This window comes from Aphanomyces astaci, assembly GCF_000520075.1.
Source record: "Aphanomyces astaci strain APO3 unplaced genomic scaffold supercont1.14, whole genome shotgun sequence".
Lineage (NCBI taxonomy): Eukaryota > Oomycota > Saprolegniomycetes > Saprolegniales > Verrucalvaceae > Aphanomyces > Aphanomyces astaci.
The window spans coordinates 852,267-869,068 of record NW_009798277.1 but is presented as its reverse complement, the minus strand read 5'-3'; the positions used below and the strand labels follow the sequence as shown (position 1 = coordinate 869,068).

The window sequence follows — 16,802 nt, the reverse complement described above, 5'->3', positions numbered from 1 at the left end:
CGTATATCCAACTTCACCGTGGACTCAACAGCACAACATCGACAGCGTAATCAACTAAACCCTCCTTTTAGTTGGTCGCGTGACAGAATATTCCTTCATCGTTTGCCCAGACGCCATTGCTAACGTTATCGCCGCAAGCTTCACGTTCTTTGGCTACAAACGCATTCGACCATCCATGTTCGTCGCTGGATTTATCATTTTGGACTTCATCGTTTGCTGTTTCAGAAGGTTTCCATGGAAGCGGCATGCTGGGTGAAGTTTGCTCTTTGGTGTTTTATGGTGTGGTTGCTAAGGTGGATTTTTCTTCGTTGGGGTACTTGCTCGGTTGTTGCTAGATACAAATCGATTGCGTACAAAGTCCCCCCTTTCGCCCCCCCAAAGTCTCTCTGGTCGTCGTCTTGGCCGGCTGTGGCCCTATGGCCCTTTTTTATTGTTATCACGGCGTGGTCGTAACGTTACGCGTGTGTAAAGAATTGGATGGCTGACCCGGTGGTTGTGCTGGAGTTGGGATGACAATTTGCACGAATGTTCAATTTCGCTTTGGAACGCCACATAAGGGGAACTACTTACTACTCGTGGTCTTGACGCCAGCTCCAGGGGATCCTATTTACCACGCCTAGCTTGACCAGTATTCATCGCGCTTACGTTATGTATTCCGTCGTTATCTGTAGTACAGTTTAGTTAGTGCACACCCTCAGTACGCCTGCTACAGTGCGCGCCACTTGGATAGGACACCCCCGTATTTTGTTAGTATGCTTGGATAACTTGTACGTAAACTGACACGAAATATACCAAACTAACCGCCGTGATTGGCCCGATCGTTTGGCGCTAGTTTTAGGTCAAAATAATCGATATTGAATGAGTTATGCCGCGAAAACCGAATACAGGGTGCAACAACCGGATAGGACACTTCAGGAAAATCGTCACTTTTGGAAGTTTCATTGACCTCTTGCACCTTACCGGTAGTGGACAATCAACTAGTTGACACACACTACGTTACGCTAAGCTACACGCAATGTCCGACGTGCAGTAGGGATGGGCAGAGCTTCTCAACTCACTGAGCATGAGCAAGGCAGCGCGTTAGCGTTCCAGCAAGCTGCATGGTCCGTCAAGAGAACCGCTGCGACTCTCGGACGCTCTCGCAACGTAATTGCATCATTTTTACAGTCGCCTGACAACTATGGCAAGAAATACAAGGGTCGACAGTCAAGTAAAGTCACTGATCGTGCGCGACGACAAATCATCAAACACGCGTCCACCACTGGATGCTCAGCTCGTCAGCTTCAATTGAGAACGTATCAACGGATCCTCCACCGTGCGGAGTTCCTTCAATATACCAAGCGCCAGCACACCCCAAAGCTCCAACAACGCCACCAAAATGACCGCCTAAGCTACGATGGGACCAACTTGACGAACACAACCGTGTGGGAGGATGTGGTTTGGTCGGATGAAAAAAAGTTCAATCTCGACGGCCCCGATGGGTTCCAATACTACTGGCACGACCTGCGACAAGAAATGGATCAGTTTTTTACCCGCCACAGCGGCGGTGGCAGTTGCATGATTTGGGGTGGATTTTCGAGCATGGGAAAGACCGAATTGGCGTTTCTGGAAGGCACGCAGACAGCTGACAAGTACATTGACACACTCTCGGACTACCTCCTTCCATTCGGCCATGAAATGTATGGAGGGCGCTTTGTATTCATGCAAGACAATGCCAGCATCCATCGTGCCACGGTGGTGACCGAGGTTTTGGACGAGCAAGACATCATGGTTTTTGACCACCCAGCTCTGTCGCCAGATCTCAACCCCATTGAGAATGTTTGGGGGGTCCTTGCCCGCGAAGTTTACCTCAATGGTAAGCAATTTGGATCGGTTGACGAGCTCAAAGCTGCCATCAAACGTGAGTGGGCGAAAATTTCACAAGATTACCTGCTGAAGTTGATAAAATCAATGCCAAAGCGGTGCGTACATGTTATCCAAGCCAAAGGAGTCAAAACAAAGTATTGAGGATGACATTTTGTGCTTTAATGAATGATTTTGTAGAAGTTTTCCCTAAGTGTCCTATCCGGTTGTCGCACCCCATATTCGGTTTTCGCGGCATAACTCATTCAATATCGATTATTTTGACCTAAAACTAGCGCCAAACGATCGGGCCAATCACGGCGGATGGTTTGGTATATTTCGTGTCAGTTTACATACAAGTTATCCAAGCACACCATCAAAATACGGGGGTGTCCTATCCAAGTGGCGCGCACTGTAGGGTATGGGATTTTTTAGAAAGTACGTAATACTCCCGAGTACTAGTACTATGTAGTAGTACTATAGTATTAATACTATTAATATTACTATTAATAGTATTCATTCCTACAGTAGTACTAGTACTGTACTGTACTCACAGTTCCAAGGTACAAACAAGTATGCGCATTCGTTGCCTTCAAGTACTACGAGTAAAAACACTTGATACTATTAATACTACAGTACTAGGTACTGTATGATGGTTGGTGTACACTGGTTGGTGTAATGCATGTCGCCAGGACTGGCACAAGTCAACTTGAAGAAGGTGGTGCTGTTAATACTTGATATGTTATGGCTATTGCGTCTACATTGTTCCCTGATTGTGTTGCTCATGCTTGAACATACTGCTCCACTTGACGAAACGTGTAGTCGTCACTTTGCGTACAGTCCCCTGTATCTCATATTTCACGAGGTATATGACGCCCTAGGCTGGATCCAACACCACTAGTGCACACTCTACCAGGCACCCATGTCCTTTGGAGGTCCCCGTGCTCATTCTTTGATCGTGCGGATGGCCTCCACCGCAAGCTGCTTGCTACCTTGCATTTCTACATCTTTTCACACGACTACACATCCGGATAAACAAGATCCACCAGCGCCGTGAGTGGGTAGGGTAAACGAGAATGGTTTAAATACACATCATACAAACAACGAACAAAGATCTTGTATACAACCCCACCATGATTGTATTAGTGACGCGTTATTTAATTAATGCAAATTTTATACGACCATCCGGATACCATCGCCAAATCTTATGTTGGATACTACATAATTTGGCAATCTTCACTTTCCAGTCATTTGTGGATTTGGCAAGGTATCATCATGAAGGGACCAAGTGCGATGCTCCTTGCTGTGGCTGGCGCCGCTACCGTTACATCCGCGCTCGAGACAGAAGACATTCCGATCAAGTTCCGTGACTTTATCGCACACGACAGCACCCAGACGTGCTCGCAAGACATCCACTCGACCCCGTTCAACATGCAAGTGCGCGGGGTCAACCTCGGCGGGTGGCTAGTCCTGGAACCGTGGCTCACGCCGACATTGTTCTACCAATTCCTCGGCACGCAAGAGCGCTTTGGGGACAAGGCCCCGGAGAAGACAGGCATGGACCAGTACACATTTTGCACGGCGCTGGGACCGGAAGAAGCGAACCGTCAATTGCGCATCCACTGGAACCAGTGGGTCACGGAGAAGGACATTGCCGAGCTCGTGAGTTTCGGGATCAACTCGGTGCGCATTCCCGTGGGGGACTGGATGTTCGTCCCGTATGGGCCGTACGTAGGGTGCACGGACGGGTCGATCGAGCACTTGGATCGCGTGTTGGACTTGTGCAAAAAGTACGGCATCAACGCGCTCATCGACATCCACGGCCACATTGGCAGCCAAAACGGGTTTGACAACTCGGGACGCGCACATCAAGTCAAGTGGACGTCGCTCGCCAGCACGCAACCGGTGGGCACGACCACGTTCGAGCACTGGCCGATCCGATATGCTGAATGGGTGGGTACTCCTTGTCCTTGCTCTTCTCCCCCTTAACATGCAGTAGCTCACATGCATCGATCATCTTCTGTGATTGTAGGCTGGAACGTTCGACCCGATCAACCACAACTACTCGTCGATCAACTACACGAACCTGAACCAGTCGCTCGAAGTCGTGTCCCGCATCGTCAAGCGGTACGCGGGCCATCCGTCCGTGCTGGGGCTGCAGCCAGTCAACGAGCCATGGGAGCTCACGCCCATCGACGTGCTCAAGAACTTTTACTGGGACTCGTACAAGCGCATCAAGGACCTGGCGCCGTCGTGGAAGTTTGTCGTGCACGATTCATTCCGATTTGGGCTAAACTATTGGAGCAACTTCATGAAGGGATGCCCCGACATTGCATTGGACACGCACATCTACCAAGCGTGGATGAGTCCCACGACAGCGGAAGACTACGGGTCGAACGCGTGCCAGCAAAAGTACACGCTCTCGAGTATGGAGAATGCGTTGATGCCCGTGATTGTCGGCGAATGGTCGCTGGCCACCGACAACTGCGCCATGTGGCTCAACGGATTCAACGACAACCTTCCAGGGTTCCCCAAAGTCGAATGTACGCTCCAAGCTTGCCCTGTGGAGAGCACATACCTCGGCTACGGCTTCCCCGGTACTCCCCTCGACATCACCAAGCCGATCCAAGGACCTTATGGCACCGGAACATCCGGCCCATCGTTTGGCAAGTGCCCTGTGAACAAACATGACAAGTTCCCTGGCACAAGCCTCGTGGATTTTACCACAAAACTGAACCGGAAAAAACTGAACGGGTACCAGGTTGGCCACGGCTGGTACTTCTGGAACTTCAAGACCGAGCTCGACTTTACGTGGGACTTTTTGCAGCTGGCCCGCGCTGGCGTGTTTCCCAAGAACGTGAGCCACTACGAGCCGGACGAAGTCGACGATGCATGCCTTCGTGAAGACAAGGGCCAGTTTGTGTGCAAAGCCAAGCGCGGAGTCAAGCAGTTTGAGCTTGAAAACGGCCTCAAGTACGCGTGCAACAGCCCTGGCGTCGACTGCACGGCCATCAACGAAACGTACGCGACTCTTGTCGAACGGTGCGATTATGCGTACAACGCGTACTGGCACTTGGAGCGCGAAAAGGGCGCGACTTGCGACTTTGGTGGGTCCGCGCACCTTGTGAGCGTCGAGGGCACGGACGAAGAGAATGCCAACCCGCAACAGGTCACCGCCGCTGTGTGGGGCACTGGCGACGGCACGTCGACGAAGAATGACGTGGCTCGAGACGCCAGCTCGTGGACGATCACGAGCGGGTTCGTCGTCGGCGGCCTCTGCGGCGTGCTCGTGACCCTCGTCGTGCTGAGCATTCAAAAGCGAGTGCGGGCCACCACCACCGCCCACGACGAACAAGGCGAGCGCTTGCCGCTCATGACCAAGGAGTCCTAAGCATAAAAGTAGTGGACATGCCGTCGAGGTGAAATTAATTCGATCATCCACAGGTTTTTCGTACTTTATTGGGGCGTAGTACTCGTTCTAATTAATACTACTATTAATATAATATGTACTACGTTGGTATTAGTATTACTATTATTAGTACTATTATTATACTGTACGTATAATAGGAGGAGTTTTCAGCGATTGTATTTTAATAGTTCGACCAATTCTTTTTCGAATAAACGGACAATAGGGAAATAGGGAAATAGGGACATTTGATATTTGATATTTGGTATATTCATAAATAGGAATGAAACCTGGCGCATAAGGCTTGGTTGGCTGCATGCAGGTCGTTATACTTGGATGGTCGTGATGGAGGTGGACGTGCTGCCGTAGACGATGGGGGAGAGTTTCTTGTCGAGGTGGTTCTGCTTGGACGAGAAGCACGAGCTGTACGCGTCGTCCGAGACGTCGTCTTGTCGCTCGACCTCGGCGCAGGCTTGCAGGATGTGCATGTACAGGTACACGTACACGAGGAAGAAGGCTTCGGTGCTCAGGAGCGACAGCGTGTTCCATTCAAACCCAGCCTGCCAGATCGCGATGGAACAATGGGTGTCGCACAGTACGCCAAACAGCACGGCACCTTCGACGACCTGGAACACGATGAGCAACCACCATCGCCGAAGGCACCAGGATGCTGTGGGAATATCGAGGTACACGGACGAGTAGAGGCCACAGAGTCCACCCAGCGCCGTTACGACGATCCATCCAATGTAGCACGCGACCAGCGCGAACAGAGCGCTGTCACTCCACCTGTCGTGGGATATGGTGCGTTCGACCTTAAGCACGAGGGACGCGACTTGCCACAGCATGACTAGTGCAAGGCTGCCTAGAATGTAGCGACCTGCGCCGCGAAGAACCATGAGGATGTCCCGCTGCTTGCTCAGGTCCCTGCTGCTTCTGCCACTGCTGCTGCCATCACCATCTCCACGAAGCATGCGCATGTTGAAGAATGAATAAGAATGGGCAAGTCGGTTTCCGCATGCAGAACAACCGTGGGTGCAACGTCAAGTCTCAACCGAATGTGAAAATGTGAAACGGCCACGTCTTGGATACAAATTCCAAGTCAAAAACAGGCGGGAACGACCAACTGCTTTAAAATACTACAGTAGTATATATTATAGATGTTTATTTGTATCTTTCCAATGTGCGAAATATGGCTACAAAATTTACATGCATTCATTACACAGTGTCTTTCCCCATCAGAAGCATATTGAAGTTAACGATACCGGTACATCGACGCCAATAACTATAGATCATGACTGTAGCGGCTTGGTAGCCCTGTACTACAGTCAACACTGTAGCTGCGACTGGAGCTAAGTAACAGGTAAGTTACTTATGAGCATGACAGGTCCTGGTTTGTATGGAATATGGAGGGAGGAGACGAAAGAGAAGGTTTCATTCACCACAAACACAAGTCTCGACTTATTGCGCGAAACTCCAGCACACGTTTAATCGGCTACTCTCTGTGACCACTCAAACAATCGACTTCCAATAAGATTCGCAGACTTTCCATCGTCGAAATGGCGTTACGACGTGGAATTTGCAACGGGAAGACGAAAGAAAACCTGTGGCAAAACTACATCAGGTTATAGTTGCTGTACTTCTGGTACTGGAGCACTTTAATGATCAGATGGCGAAGATATATTATTTAAACGCTATCTAGTTGGTTTAAACATGTACGCGTTGCTGGAGTTGGCGGAATTGAACATCAGTCTAAGTCTCCACCATCCGACCTGGTCATGCATTTCTATTGGAGGGGAAATATGTGCGCAGTACCCCCCAAGTACCCCCAAGTACCCTCATACACCCCCTCCATCCGGTACTCCGTAAGGTCGAGTGTAGGTCGATCAATACCACAGTCCCAGGTTTTAGCGATAACTTATTACGAAATCGCCCTGTTACGGGGGGCGTCTTGACGTGGCATCCGGTCACAATTGATGAGCGTGTGAGGTAGGACTTTCCAAACCTCTCGAATCAAACGGTGTTGGCTTGTGAGGGCATGCAAATCACAAGTGAAAAACACACATTTTGCGACTCGAAAGAACCAAGAAAAGTAGTTCTCGTCCATCGATGCCAAATCCTTTGCCTAGTTTTTATTTCCACCTCCATGAAATTATCAATCTGTACGTGGGCAAAGTCGTCAGGGCGCTCCATTGTCAATGATGAGCCAATATCAGTGAGTAGTAGAATTAAGGACTGTTTAACGAGCGAAGGCAGGTGTGCTTTGGCACTCTACTACGCGTGACGTAGTTGTCCTTCACGGGTCGATACCGCCACATACTGGGGCGCACCCGCTGAAGATGATTCTTGGCCGGCGGAGTGGCGACGGAATTGGACCAACTTGCCAAGCACAGCCAGCACCCCCGGGCCAGCCAAGTAGCCCCACCACATCGTTGGCCACATTCTCGTTGGCCACATTCACGTGGCAATCGCCCTTGGCGTCCGCATGTTGCTTCAAGTTGGTAGTATTGGGGTAGTGCCCTGCCCTGCAAAGATTCGATTCCCCACACATAAGTCACGGCTGCCGCCTACGCTGTTGAGATGATCAGAGCGTTGGAGCTTCATGGCAACGGATCCACCGATGAGGCCACAGTTGATGTATAGGACAATCAGAACGACTTGAGATCCGACGGGTTGATGGCATACAGCCAAACGATGTGTGGAGCCGAGTCACGAGCCACAAACCCGCAATCGCACCGATGTTGGTGATCAGCACGAATCAATCGAGATGGTGGTGCCTGCCACACGTGCCAGGTTCGTTTTGGTGACACGCCGAGGCCAGCAACATGGGCCAAGATGTCCGTCAACTGCGGATACGCTTAACCAACGACTTTGTGAATGCGCCATTGGCTGGTGCCCTGACGCAGATGCCACCAAGTGGAATTCATTTTCAATAAGTGAGTGACCTGTCCAATTCGGGGAGCTCGTACGTTGCTTCTAATCGAGCGAAAATGCAGGCGCTGAGACGACACACAGTCTTGCGATTTCGTTTTTGGGACTTAGTCACTAGGCATTTATGGAGTCAGGTGATCAGAGTGTTGGCGACAGTCAAAGTGAACGAAAAGATAGAATTAAGGATGTTAACAAATGCACGCAGGTGTTCTGGCCCACTACGCATGACGGATGGGGTCGCCTTTCGCGGGGGTCGATACCTCCACATACCGGGGAGCAGCCGCCGCCGCTGACTCTTGGCCGGCGGGGCGGCGACGGAACTGAATGAACATGCCAAGCAGCGCCAGCGCCACCGAGCCAGCCAAGTAGCCCCACCACTCGTTAGGCACATTCACGTGCCAGTCGCCCTTGGCATCGGCGTGTTGCTTCAAGTTGGTAGTATTGGGATAGTACCCTGCAAAGAACCCAATGCCCCACACACACATCACCGCACCAGCCCACGCCGTCGCAATGATCAAAGCCGGGCGTTCAAGCTTCACGGCCACGAAACCACAGACGAGGCCGCACACGACCATGAGGACGATCAACACAATCTTCGGGTCCGACGGGTAGATGGCATACCCAAAGGACGTGTGGAGCTGTGTCGCCAGAAGCATACCAGCGTACGCGCCAACAAGGAAAATGCCGAGTTTGTACAGGCAAATCACCAACGCTCCAACGATCAGGCCACCGACAGCAAATGAGATCCAGCAAGCGGTTTCCATGTACTCCTTTTCGCGAAAGATCTTTTCGGCTGCGATGAAGCAGAAGATGGAGCCAATGGCAAAGCCAGCGAGGAACATGGCCGGTCGAATGAGTTTGTGCCCGAAGAAGGTTAAGACGAGACCCGCGGCGATGGCAATGCCGGCAATGACGTCGGGGCCGATGCCGAGGCTTTCGCGGGTGCCATCCCAGTGGAGGATTTTGTTGATTTGGTTGTCAAACGCGGAGTTGCCGTCCACGGTGATGTTGGTGATGCTGCCGGCCGACACCACCGGCAATACCACAAGGAGGTAGAGCATGGCAGAGCGCCAATGAGAGGATGAAGGAGTTGACATGGTCAAGGCAAACTGAATTCGAAAGTGCGTGCTCTGCTGCTCTTGGATGATATCCATGACCTTCAACACGTGAAACGGCCGAGCGATTTGTGAATCCATACCCATAACGTTATAGTTTTTTAAACCCACGGAGATAAAGGTACGGATTCATGAAAAGGCGTCGTTTGATTGGCTGCAAAGGTCGGTTCGTACTGCCTGTCACATTTGAATCAGGTTGGATAAAATTATGCATAATCAATCGTGATTGGTTGATGCTACGTAGTACTTCAAGTACTAGTTAACATTCAAGGTGAATCGATGGGACGGGAATTGTGATTGGTGCGCTAAATAGTGTAGTACATTGTTGACTATACAGTGTGTGCGAGCTTCGACGGGCGATTCAGCGTGCTTGGACCTCAATTGATGGCGACTACCTTGCCAAGCTCATTGCATCCATGCCACGTCGTTGTAGACTAGTTATGGAGGCAAAGGGGTCCAAAACGAAGTATTAGTACGTGTTTTTAGTATACTTAACATCGAACTGAACCTTGTACGCTGTGTTTTGCTTGGTGGTTGGGATCCTGTTGTCCACTCCTCAAAACGGTTTTTGCACAGTTCAAAGTGCAGTTTTGATCAGATCAATGTATTGTGAAGTACCCATCCAACAGCCAATGAAAACGAAGAGAATGCTATATTCCGCATGTCTCTACGTCTTATTGGACAAAATTAATCCCAGATAAACGGGGTGGCTGGATCCTGCTGGCCAGCACTGTACTATTAATAGTTACTAGTATGTACTACGTATGTATTTATTGCAAAGGATATGCGACTTTTGCAGACTTGCCAAAAACGTTTAGTGCATAATTTTACGGGGTGGCTGGTATCCAGACCAGCCTTTAACAGCATCTCAGAATATTTGCACGCGCAATTCCCTCTATTCGTTTAGGTGGCCGTTGGAAAAGACACGCATATTAAGGAAACACGCATGAAACGCTTAAAAAGCACGCGAATAAACATTTTTCCCGGATTGGGTGGGTCGGATCTGGCGGAACTGAACGAACATGCCAACGAGGGCCAGCATGACCGAGCCAGCCAGGTAGCTCCACCACACGTTGGGCACATTCACATGCCAGTCCCCGTCAGCGTCGGCGTGTTGCTTCAAGTTGGCAGCATTGGGGTAGTTCCCTGCAAAGAACCCGATGCCCCACACACACGTGACCGCGCCTGCCCACGCCGTCGCAATGATCAAGAATGTTCGTTCAACCTTTACGGCCACAATGCCACTGCCAACGCCACAGAGCACCAAGAGGATGATCAGCACGATTTGGGGTTCCGTCGGATAGATAGCATACCCAAACGATGTGTGGAGCTGTGTTGCCAGCAGTAAGCCGGCAAAGGCGCCGACGAGGAAAATGCCAGCTTTGTACAGCCACACGGCCAGCGCACCAACGATCAAACCGCCGAGAGCAAACGCCACCCAGCACGCCGCTTCCATGTGCGACGTGTCGTGAAACATCTTCGCGGACACAATGAAGCAGACAATGGAACCAATTGCAAAGCCAGCGACGAACACGGCAGGACGGATGAGGCGGTAGCCAAAGAAGACGGCGGTGAAGCCCACGGCAATTGCAATGCCGGCAATGATGTTGGGACCGACGCTGAGGCTTTTGTGGGTGCCGTCCCAGTGCAGGATTTTGTTGATTCGGTTGCCAAACGTGCTGTTGCCGTCCACAGCGATGTTGCCGATGTCGTCGGCAGACACGACGGACATGAACACCGCTACGTAGAGCATGGCACAACGCCAGGACGTAGGTGGCATGATCAAGTTGAATCCAATTCGAATATGACGATGAACAAGAGCCACTTGTTGAAACTGTCGTCATGTTTGATTGAGAACTAGAAACCGCGGACACACAAGAAGAGTCGCGAGGCATGAATTGATGGAATTGGCTAAAATGATGAGTTTATAGTATTGGAGCCAATCGTATTCGAGTATTTCGTCTTGTTTCTGCGAATTTGGACAGGTTCAGACCGACTACGTTTTTTCAGGTCAGTTCTTCAACTTTGTATGGGGACAACAGCGCTCAAAGTCACGTTTGTATTGGAATTCCAGAACCCAGCTTGAGAATGTTGTGATATTAATCGTTCAGTGTCAGTACATCCAGACGTTCTACGGTCACGTTTACTACACTGTATGCTGGCCTGTCGTGAGGTGGTTTTACCTAGTATGACAACTTGGTTTTAGTATGTTGGCGCGAAGTCGTACCTAAATTACTGCTATCTTGGATTTACTATACTCGCCGCCTGACATGAATATAATATTTCAAGGTGAACATCCAAAGGTTAACACTACTCAAGTGTCCATTGGACTATCTTGGATTTACTATGATGGCCTGCCATGACAAGAATAATCGAAGGTGGAATTCCAAAGGACGGACACTCTGGTCCATTTCTTGAGGTGGACATCCACAATGACATCGTCCCGTGTGACACAACGTGCACTGAGGCCAACATACATTTGAGCATTTACCATGGCTTGGCGGGACGCGTTCGACTGGGAAAACTACTCGCTGCCGCTGGTGCTTCGCGTGGCCCAAACTCTCTTTGCGTTGATTGCACTCCTGACGTCCACGGCACTCACCAGCGCCGCGGCGGGCGTCCTCGCGCTGATTCTTAGCCTCGTGGTGACCCTCTACGGCGCAGTGTACTTTGCAGCCGTGTCCAAGATGAACCTGGTAAAACTTCGGGCGACCACCAAGCTTGCAGCGGAGTGCATCGTCGTGGCCGTGCTGCTGGCAGCCCTCGTGCTGGTCGCATCCAGCCCCGCGGCATTCATCATTAGCACCAGTGCCGCGACTGCGTGCTGCGTGTTCCTCGGGTTTGGTCTTGTCGTGCAAGTCGTGCTCGTGAAAATCACCTACACGGACGAGTACTTGTACGAAAAGGAAGCCGCCGCCGACGTAGTCAGCACCCCCGCTGTCCACGACGACGTATAAGCCGCCGTCGACGCAATATAACTTACTGTTAATACTATTTGGATTCGTGTGTCAGCAACAAATGTTATGAATTCAAAGGTCCGGACCTTTGAATTGACGTACTAGAAATTGAAATAAGATATACGAGATGTCGTGATACTACATATACCTACGTAAAGTAAGTCTTCGATATCGCTGGGAAGTTCTCAACATGGTGTTTCGTACGAACGGTCGTCACTGAAATCTGCAATAACGTTAACGTTAATGGGGTAATTAATACAAGAGAACCCACCCATTCACAACACATCCCCATTCCTGGTCACGAACGAGGCCATCTACATATGCCGTGAGGTACTTCGATGATGTGGCCAACGGAGATCGTCGCAACGATTATACCAATAGTACTGAATGGACGAGTATGTACTATACTAGTAGTAGTCGATAGACTGGCTTCTTCAGTCGGGCTTTACGAGTTCAGGCGTATTTACTTGCTCATAGCTCGACACGGATGCGACGATATCTTTGAGTGTGAAATCAATAAATACACGTGGATGTATCGTGGACTTTTAAATCTTGCTACCGGGGTAACCAGCGTTTTGACCGTTGAATTGCGGTTGCCCGTACTGCGGTTGAGCATATTGGGGTTGGCCATACTGAGGTTGAGCGTATTGGGGCTGGCCATACTGAGGCTGGCCGTACTGTTGTTGTTGGGCGTACTGAGGTTGCCCGTATTGTTGTTGTTGTGCATACACAGGCTGGCCGTACTGAGGCTGCTGCGGGACCATCACCGGTTGCACCGTTTGCACGATCACAGGTTGGCCATACTGCTGTTGGCGGCGGTTGTCGTCGGCGGCAGCGGCGCAGCAGCAGCCACACAAGGTGCCGCAGATGAGGGCGCCGCAGATGTCGTCGAGGTCGCACATGATGAGAAGGAGTCAGTCAAAGGGAGAATCAAAAGTGACACCACGCAACGTGCATAGGCCGGTGAGAATGGAAATTTGGTACATCAACTAGCCAATCAAATGCCGGCATGCTGACTCGAACTTCAAGTTGTTGAGAAAAGTTTCTGGTGAATTCACAGTGGATTGGTCGTTTATTAGTGTCACACGCAGTCATCCCATTATTGATGTGAATTCGACGACGACGAAGGCAAAACATTGCCGCAAGCACGTTGCATACTGTACCGGTACAAGTTGTTTGCCATAAAACGACAAACAACTTGTTTTACTCCAGAGTATAAATGCGAAAGTTCCACCTTCAACCCACCAATCATACAATCGGACGAAGTAACGATAAACACGCACCCAAAGGTTATTCACTGTCACAAGTTAGTTACTCCTTTAAACGTTGTTAAGCCTGAGAATTTCTAAAAAAGTGGATTTACAGTTAATCCTGGCATTGCAAAAATAGGTGAAAAGCACAATGTTATGGAGCAATCCATTCGCTCATTGGCTACACTATTTCATCTTTTTATACTTTGGGCTTTCTGCGGAATCGAAAAGCCAATGAAAATTCGTGGCGAGATTTGTCATCGGTTTTACGAATCGCGCAGAATTGGGAAATATTTGTTGCAAATTCATGATACTCGGAGTAATTCACTTCTCCACCCCAATGAGACTGAAGGCGATTTCAACCCCCCCCCTTTTTGGCAGTGAAATAATGCCAACAAATCGAGTAAAGCAGTACGATTGGCTAATAATAGCTGCAACAAATCGAGGCAAATTCGTGTGAAAATACTTTGCTAAGAGCTACTATTAATAGTAGTACCGGATACTATTATAGTATTAATATGTCGTAACCGCATTTGTCGTTGATCTGCATGATGAATACTAGTACTAACAGTAAGGTATAATAACGTAAATACTTCGAAGTATAACGATACTAACGTTATTAATATGAGTAGTATAATGCAATATAATCTAAATAAAGTATGCATACCAGTACCGGTATGTATTAACCCGCTAGGATTTATTAATACAGTTAAACACTGTAATGAAATGTATACTACTAGTACTAGTACATAGTAAGCTTAGTTGCGGATCACTGGAATATTTCTTTGCATTCGAGGAAAGTCCAACGCTGGTTGAATAGTCTAACCAACAACAAACACTCCTGGCGTAAAATTACATGAAAGTGGAAAATTTCAAATTCGGATCCAACGGCTCAATGTGTTGCGATGACCTCTGCAGTGCCATCTTTTGCGGCGCTTTGTGTGGCTGGTGCTGTGCCGTTGCCGCTGAAGAGGATCGTCGGTTCCGACAGGGGTACTATGCCCAACCTGTGATGGTCCGAACTGTTCAGCCTGTACCGGTACTGGTGCCCCGCCCCCTTCCGACTTACCGATTCTACCCCCAAGGAACGTATGTGCAACAAGGTCAAGGGCAGCCCCAGTATGGAGGCAATGGCCATGTGCCTATGGCCAAGCCAGTACCCGGTGACAAAGTCTAAATGGGAAGCCATGCTGTAAGTCGTATATACAGATGTATATTCATTCTTCGCTGTTGTACGTTTATTTGCCGTTCTAGGCGCAATTAATTTCATGGAAGGGGTGATCAAGTCGAAGCTGGTGCATGAATCTTTGTTTCATCCGGTGTTCCCATACCAGTATGTATCCTTGGCGCATGCACTTTGTGATTGGAATGCAGTGCTATCAGTGCAGTTCAATCCAATGTTCGATTAATAAAGACCACGGCAACAACCAGTTCTTCACATGTACACATTTTGACGTTCCCCTGACCGCACCTTCGTCATGGAATGTGCTAAGGGAATTCGTACCTTGTTCTTGTGGATAATCCCATATAATCATGTGGCTCCCCTATGTCTTCATCCCAGTTCATTAAAGATCAAGATGTGGCTGTATCCATGACACTTGTAGCTAGCTGGGAATACACGACGAATAATGTAACGCTTGTGGTAACAGTACGGCATCAAAATAGTGTTGAAAAGTAACACTTTTAAACACTAACGTTATAGTACATCGTCTCACTGTCAGTAATACGCCAATCAAAATGAAAATGGGATCACTTTGCGGACACCGTTAATCGCTACTTTTGAAAATCCTTACTGCACGTGTTTACTATTTAAATTGATATCCTTTGAACGTCTCTGTCAATTCATGAGCTGAATCTTGCGGTTATTTTGATATTTGTATCACCTCAATACGTGTTGTAGTCAACGAGAAATCGACGAACAAAGTAAGCAAAGAGCGATGCTGATGACTGGTGCCCCACGTTATCAAGCAAATATTTGTCCGAGTCGTTATGGTATGGTAAGGTATCTTGCATTCCACTTATACGTATATCACCAACATTCTCGATTGTGTGTGTCAAAGGTCACATTTCTGAAATTCACTTCACTGTCATCCCCAATGTGTTGCGACGACCTCTGCAGTGCCATGATTTGCGGCACCCTGTGCGGTTGCTGCTGTGCCGCCGCTGCTTACAACAACTGTCGGCACCACCAACAACTGTGATCGTTCAGCCGGTGATGGTCTCGCCTCCGCACCAAGAACATGGCTAACCCCAGTATATTCGAGGGGCAACTCTACACGGCCCAGCCAGTATCTCCTTTTCGTAAATTCTAATTCACTTCATATGTATCCACGACGTCGCCCGCAGATGCATTAAAGTGGGGGGGCTTGCCAAAGTCGACTACGACCTAACCACTGAACACAAATATCGCCCTTAGTGAATGGCTTGACACACGTAGAGTCGCTTGGGTAGCGCTTTTGTTTTGCCTTTTCGTCACCATACTATAGCCTGCATCCTCGTCTGCATACTTGTCACCAGTACTGAACCGTCGCTATGTCGTCCTTCCTACAAATACGCCAAGGGGAGTACGTGATTTTTTGCATGTATGTCGTCGATACATCGGAAGGCGGAACGTTCTCGGAAATAAATATGGTTTTGATTTTCATTCCAAGGCTTGACGACTTGCACATGTTGGTCGGAGGATTTGAAGGCAATTCCTCCAATCTGGCACTATGTAGTACGTCGCTAACCCTAAGCTTATACTTCGTATAGGGTAAAGTGGACCTCACGATGCCGACTTTTTTCTAACTGTTTCACGCTTGCCCTCGCACGCTGGACGACGTGCCGTCGATCGAGTTGTTACAATTATTCGATGGAATTTAATAATATTAATAGCAGTCAGAAAGCCTCAGCTATAATTTATTACCAGACTCCAGCAGTACTTATTAATATTAATAATAATAGTACTATAACTACACCGTTGACCGTAATTACTACTATTAGTACTACGTATTACGCAGTAGTACGGATTGAAAATTAGTGCAGTCCTCACTAATACATGTATGATGGTATTCCAGAAATTTGTGGTTGGTAATTAGTGCTGACCAATTTCGTGCAATATTGGGTGTTTGGGGTGTATGCCACGATGACCAATTGCTCTGGTAGTCATAAACAGCCATGAAGTATGGTGTAATAACCCTTGTACATAATGTGTCTGCTCTATTGACTGTTTAACGTTATATCAATGCCGCTTTTTGATGCGCCTTTTCATGACAAATCCCGCATACAAAAATCAAGATAATAATCCTTACTAATTCTGAAAATT

The 16,802-nt window shown here is 48.8% G+C and overlaps 8 protein-coding genes across 8 annotated transcripts; 4 read left to right on the top strand and 4 right to left on the bottom strand.

The window, feature by feature from the left end:
* Positions 1 to 3,081: 3,081 nt before the first annotated feature.
* On the top strand, positions 3,082 to 5,368 carry H257_07081 (hypothetical protein). Its single transcript, XM_009832500.1, has 2 exons — positions 3,082 to 3,795; positions 3,875 to 5,368. The coding sequence occupies exons 1-2, from the start codon at positions 3,118 to 3,120 to the stop codon at positions 5,231 to 5,233; spliced, it is 2,037 nt and encodes a 678-aa protein (XP_009830802.1). The 5' UTR covers positions 3,082 to 3,117; the 3' UTR covers positions 5,234 to 5,368.
* Positions 5,369 to 5,481: 113 nt separating this feature from the next.
* H257_07080 (hypothetical protein) lies at positions 5,482 to 6,272 on the top strand. Its single transcript, XM_009832499.1, has one exon. It carries the CDS (start codon positions 5,621 to 5,623, stop codon positions 5,948 to 5,950), a length of 330 nt encoding a protein of 109 aa, XP_009830801.1. The 5' UTR covers positions 5,482 to 5,620; the 3' UTR covers positions 5,951 to 6,272.
* Positions 6,273 to 7,519: 1,247 nt separating this feature from the next.
* Positions 7,520 to 7,687, bottom strand: H257_07079 (hypothetical protein; the record flags this gene model as incomplete). Its single annotated transcript, XM_009832498.1, has 1 exon — positions 7,520 to 7,687. One exon carries the CDS (start codon positions 7,685 to 7,687, stop codon positions 7,520 to 7,522), a length of 168 nt encoding a protein of 55 aa, XP_009830800.1.
* A 707-nt stretch (positions 7,688 to 8,394) lies between these two features.
* Positions 8,395 to 9,378, bottom strand: H257_07078 (hypothetical protein; the record flags this gene model as incomplete). The annotated part of the gene is made up of 1 exon (XM_009832497.1): positions 8,395 to 9,378. The coding sequence occupies one exon, from the start codon at positions 9,376 to 9,378 to the stop codon at positions 8,395 to 8,397; it is 984 nt and encodes a 327-aa protein (XP_009830799.1).
* A 714-nt stretch (positions 9,379 to 10,092) lies between these two features.
* Positions 10,093 to 11,134, bottom strand: H257_07077 (hypothetical protein). Its single transcript, XM_009832496.1, has one exon. It carries the CDS (start codon positions 11,069 to 11,071, stop codon positions 10,247 to 10,249), a length of 825 nt encoding a protein of 274 aa, XP_009830798.1. The 5' UTR covers positions 11,072 to 11,134; the 3' UTR covers positions 10,093 to 10,246.
* A 571-nt stretch (positions 11,135 to 11,705) lies between these two features.
* H257_07076 (hypothetical protein) lies at positions 11,706 to 12,306 on the top strand. The gene has a single exon (XM_009832495.1). The coding sequence runs from the start codon at positions 11,784 to 11,786 to the stop codon at positions 12,246 to 12,248; it is 465 nt and encodes a 154-aa protein (XP_009830797.1). The 5' UTR covers positions 11,706 to 11,783; the 3' UTR covers positions 12,249 to 12,306.
* A 381-nt stretch (positions 12,307 to 12,687) lies between these two features.
* Positions 12,688 to 13,211, bottom strand: H257_07075 (hypothetical protein). Its single transcript, XM_009832494.1, has one exon. It carries the CDS (start codon positions 13,148 to 13,150, stop codon positions 12,794 to 12,796), a length of 357 nt encoding a protein of 118 aa, XP_009830796.1. The 5' UTR covers positions 13,151 to 13,211; the 3' UTR covers positions 12,688 to 12,793.
* Positions 13,212 to 14,393: 1,182 nt separating this feature from the next.
* On the top strand, positions 14,394 to 15,746 carry H257_07074 (hypothetical protein; the record flags this gene model as incomplete). Its single annotated transcript, XM_009832493.1, has 2 exons — positions 14,394 to 14,661; positions 15,559 to 15,746. 2 exons carry the CDS (start codon positions 14,394 to 14,396, stop codon positions 15,744 to 15,746), a joined length of 456 nt encoding a protein of 151 aa, XP_009830795.1.
* Between the last annotated feature and the right edge of the window lie 1,056 nt (positions 15,747 to 16,802).

What these genes read in the sequence shown, in the direction of transcription:
- H257_07076 (XM_009832495.1), top strand. Translation starts at nt 11,784, where the DNA reads ATGGCTTGGCGGGACGCGTTCGACTGGGAAAACTACTCGCTGCCGCTG.
- H257_07080 (XM_009832499.1), top strand. Translation starts at nt 5,621, where the DNA reads ATGGGGGAGAGTTTCTTGTCGAGGTGGTTCTGCTTGGACGAGAAGCAC.
- H257_07081 (XM_009832500.1), top strand. Translation starts at nt 3,118, where the DNA reads ATGAAGGGACCAAGTGCGATGCTCCTTGCTGTGGCTGGCGCCGCTACC. An exon ending in CGATCCGATATGCTGAATGG is followed by an intron (nt 3,796 to 3,874) that starts GTGGGTACTCCT and finishes CTGTGATTGTAG; the next exon opens with GCTGGAACGTTCGACCCGAT.
- H257_07075 (XM_009832494.1), bottom strand. Translation starts at nt 13,150, where the DNA reads ATGTGCGACCTCGACGACATCTGCGGCGCCCTCATCTGCGGCACCTTG.
- H257_07077 (XM_009832496.1), bottom strand. Translation starts at nt 11,071, where the DNA reads ATGCCACCTACGTCCTGGCGTTGTGCCATGCTCTACGTAGCGGTGTTC.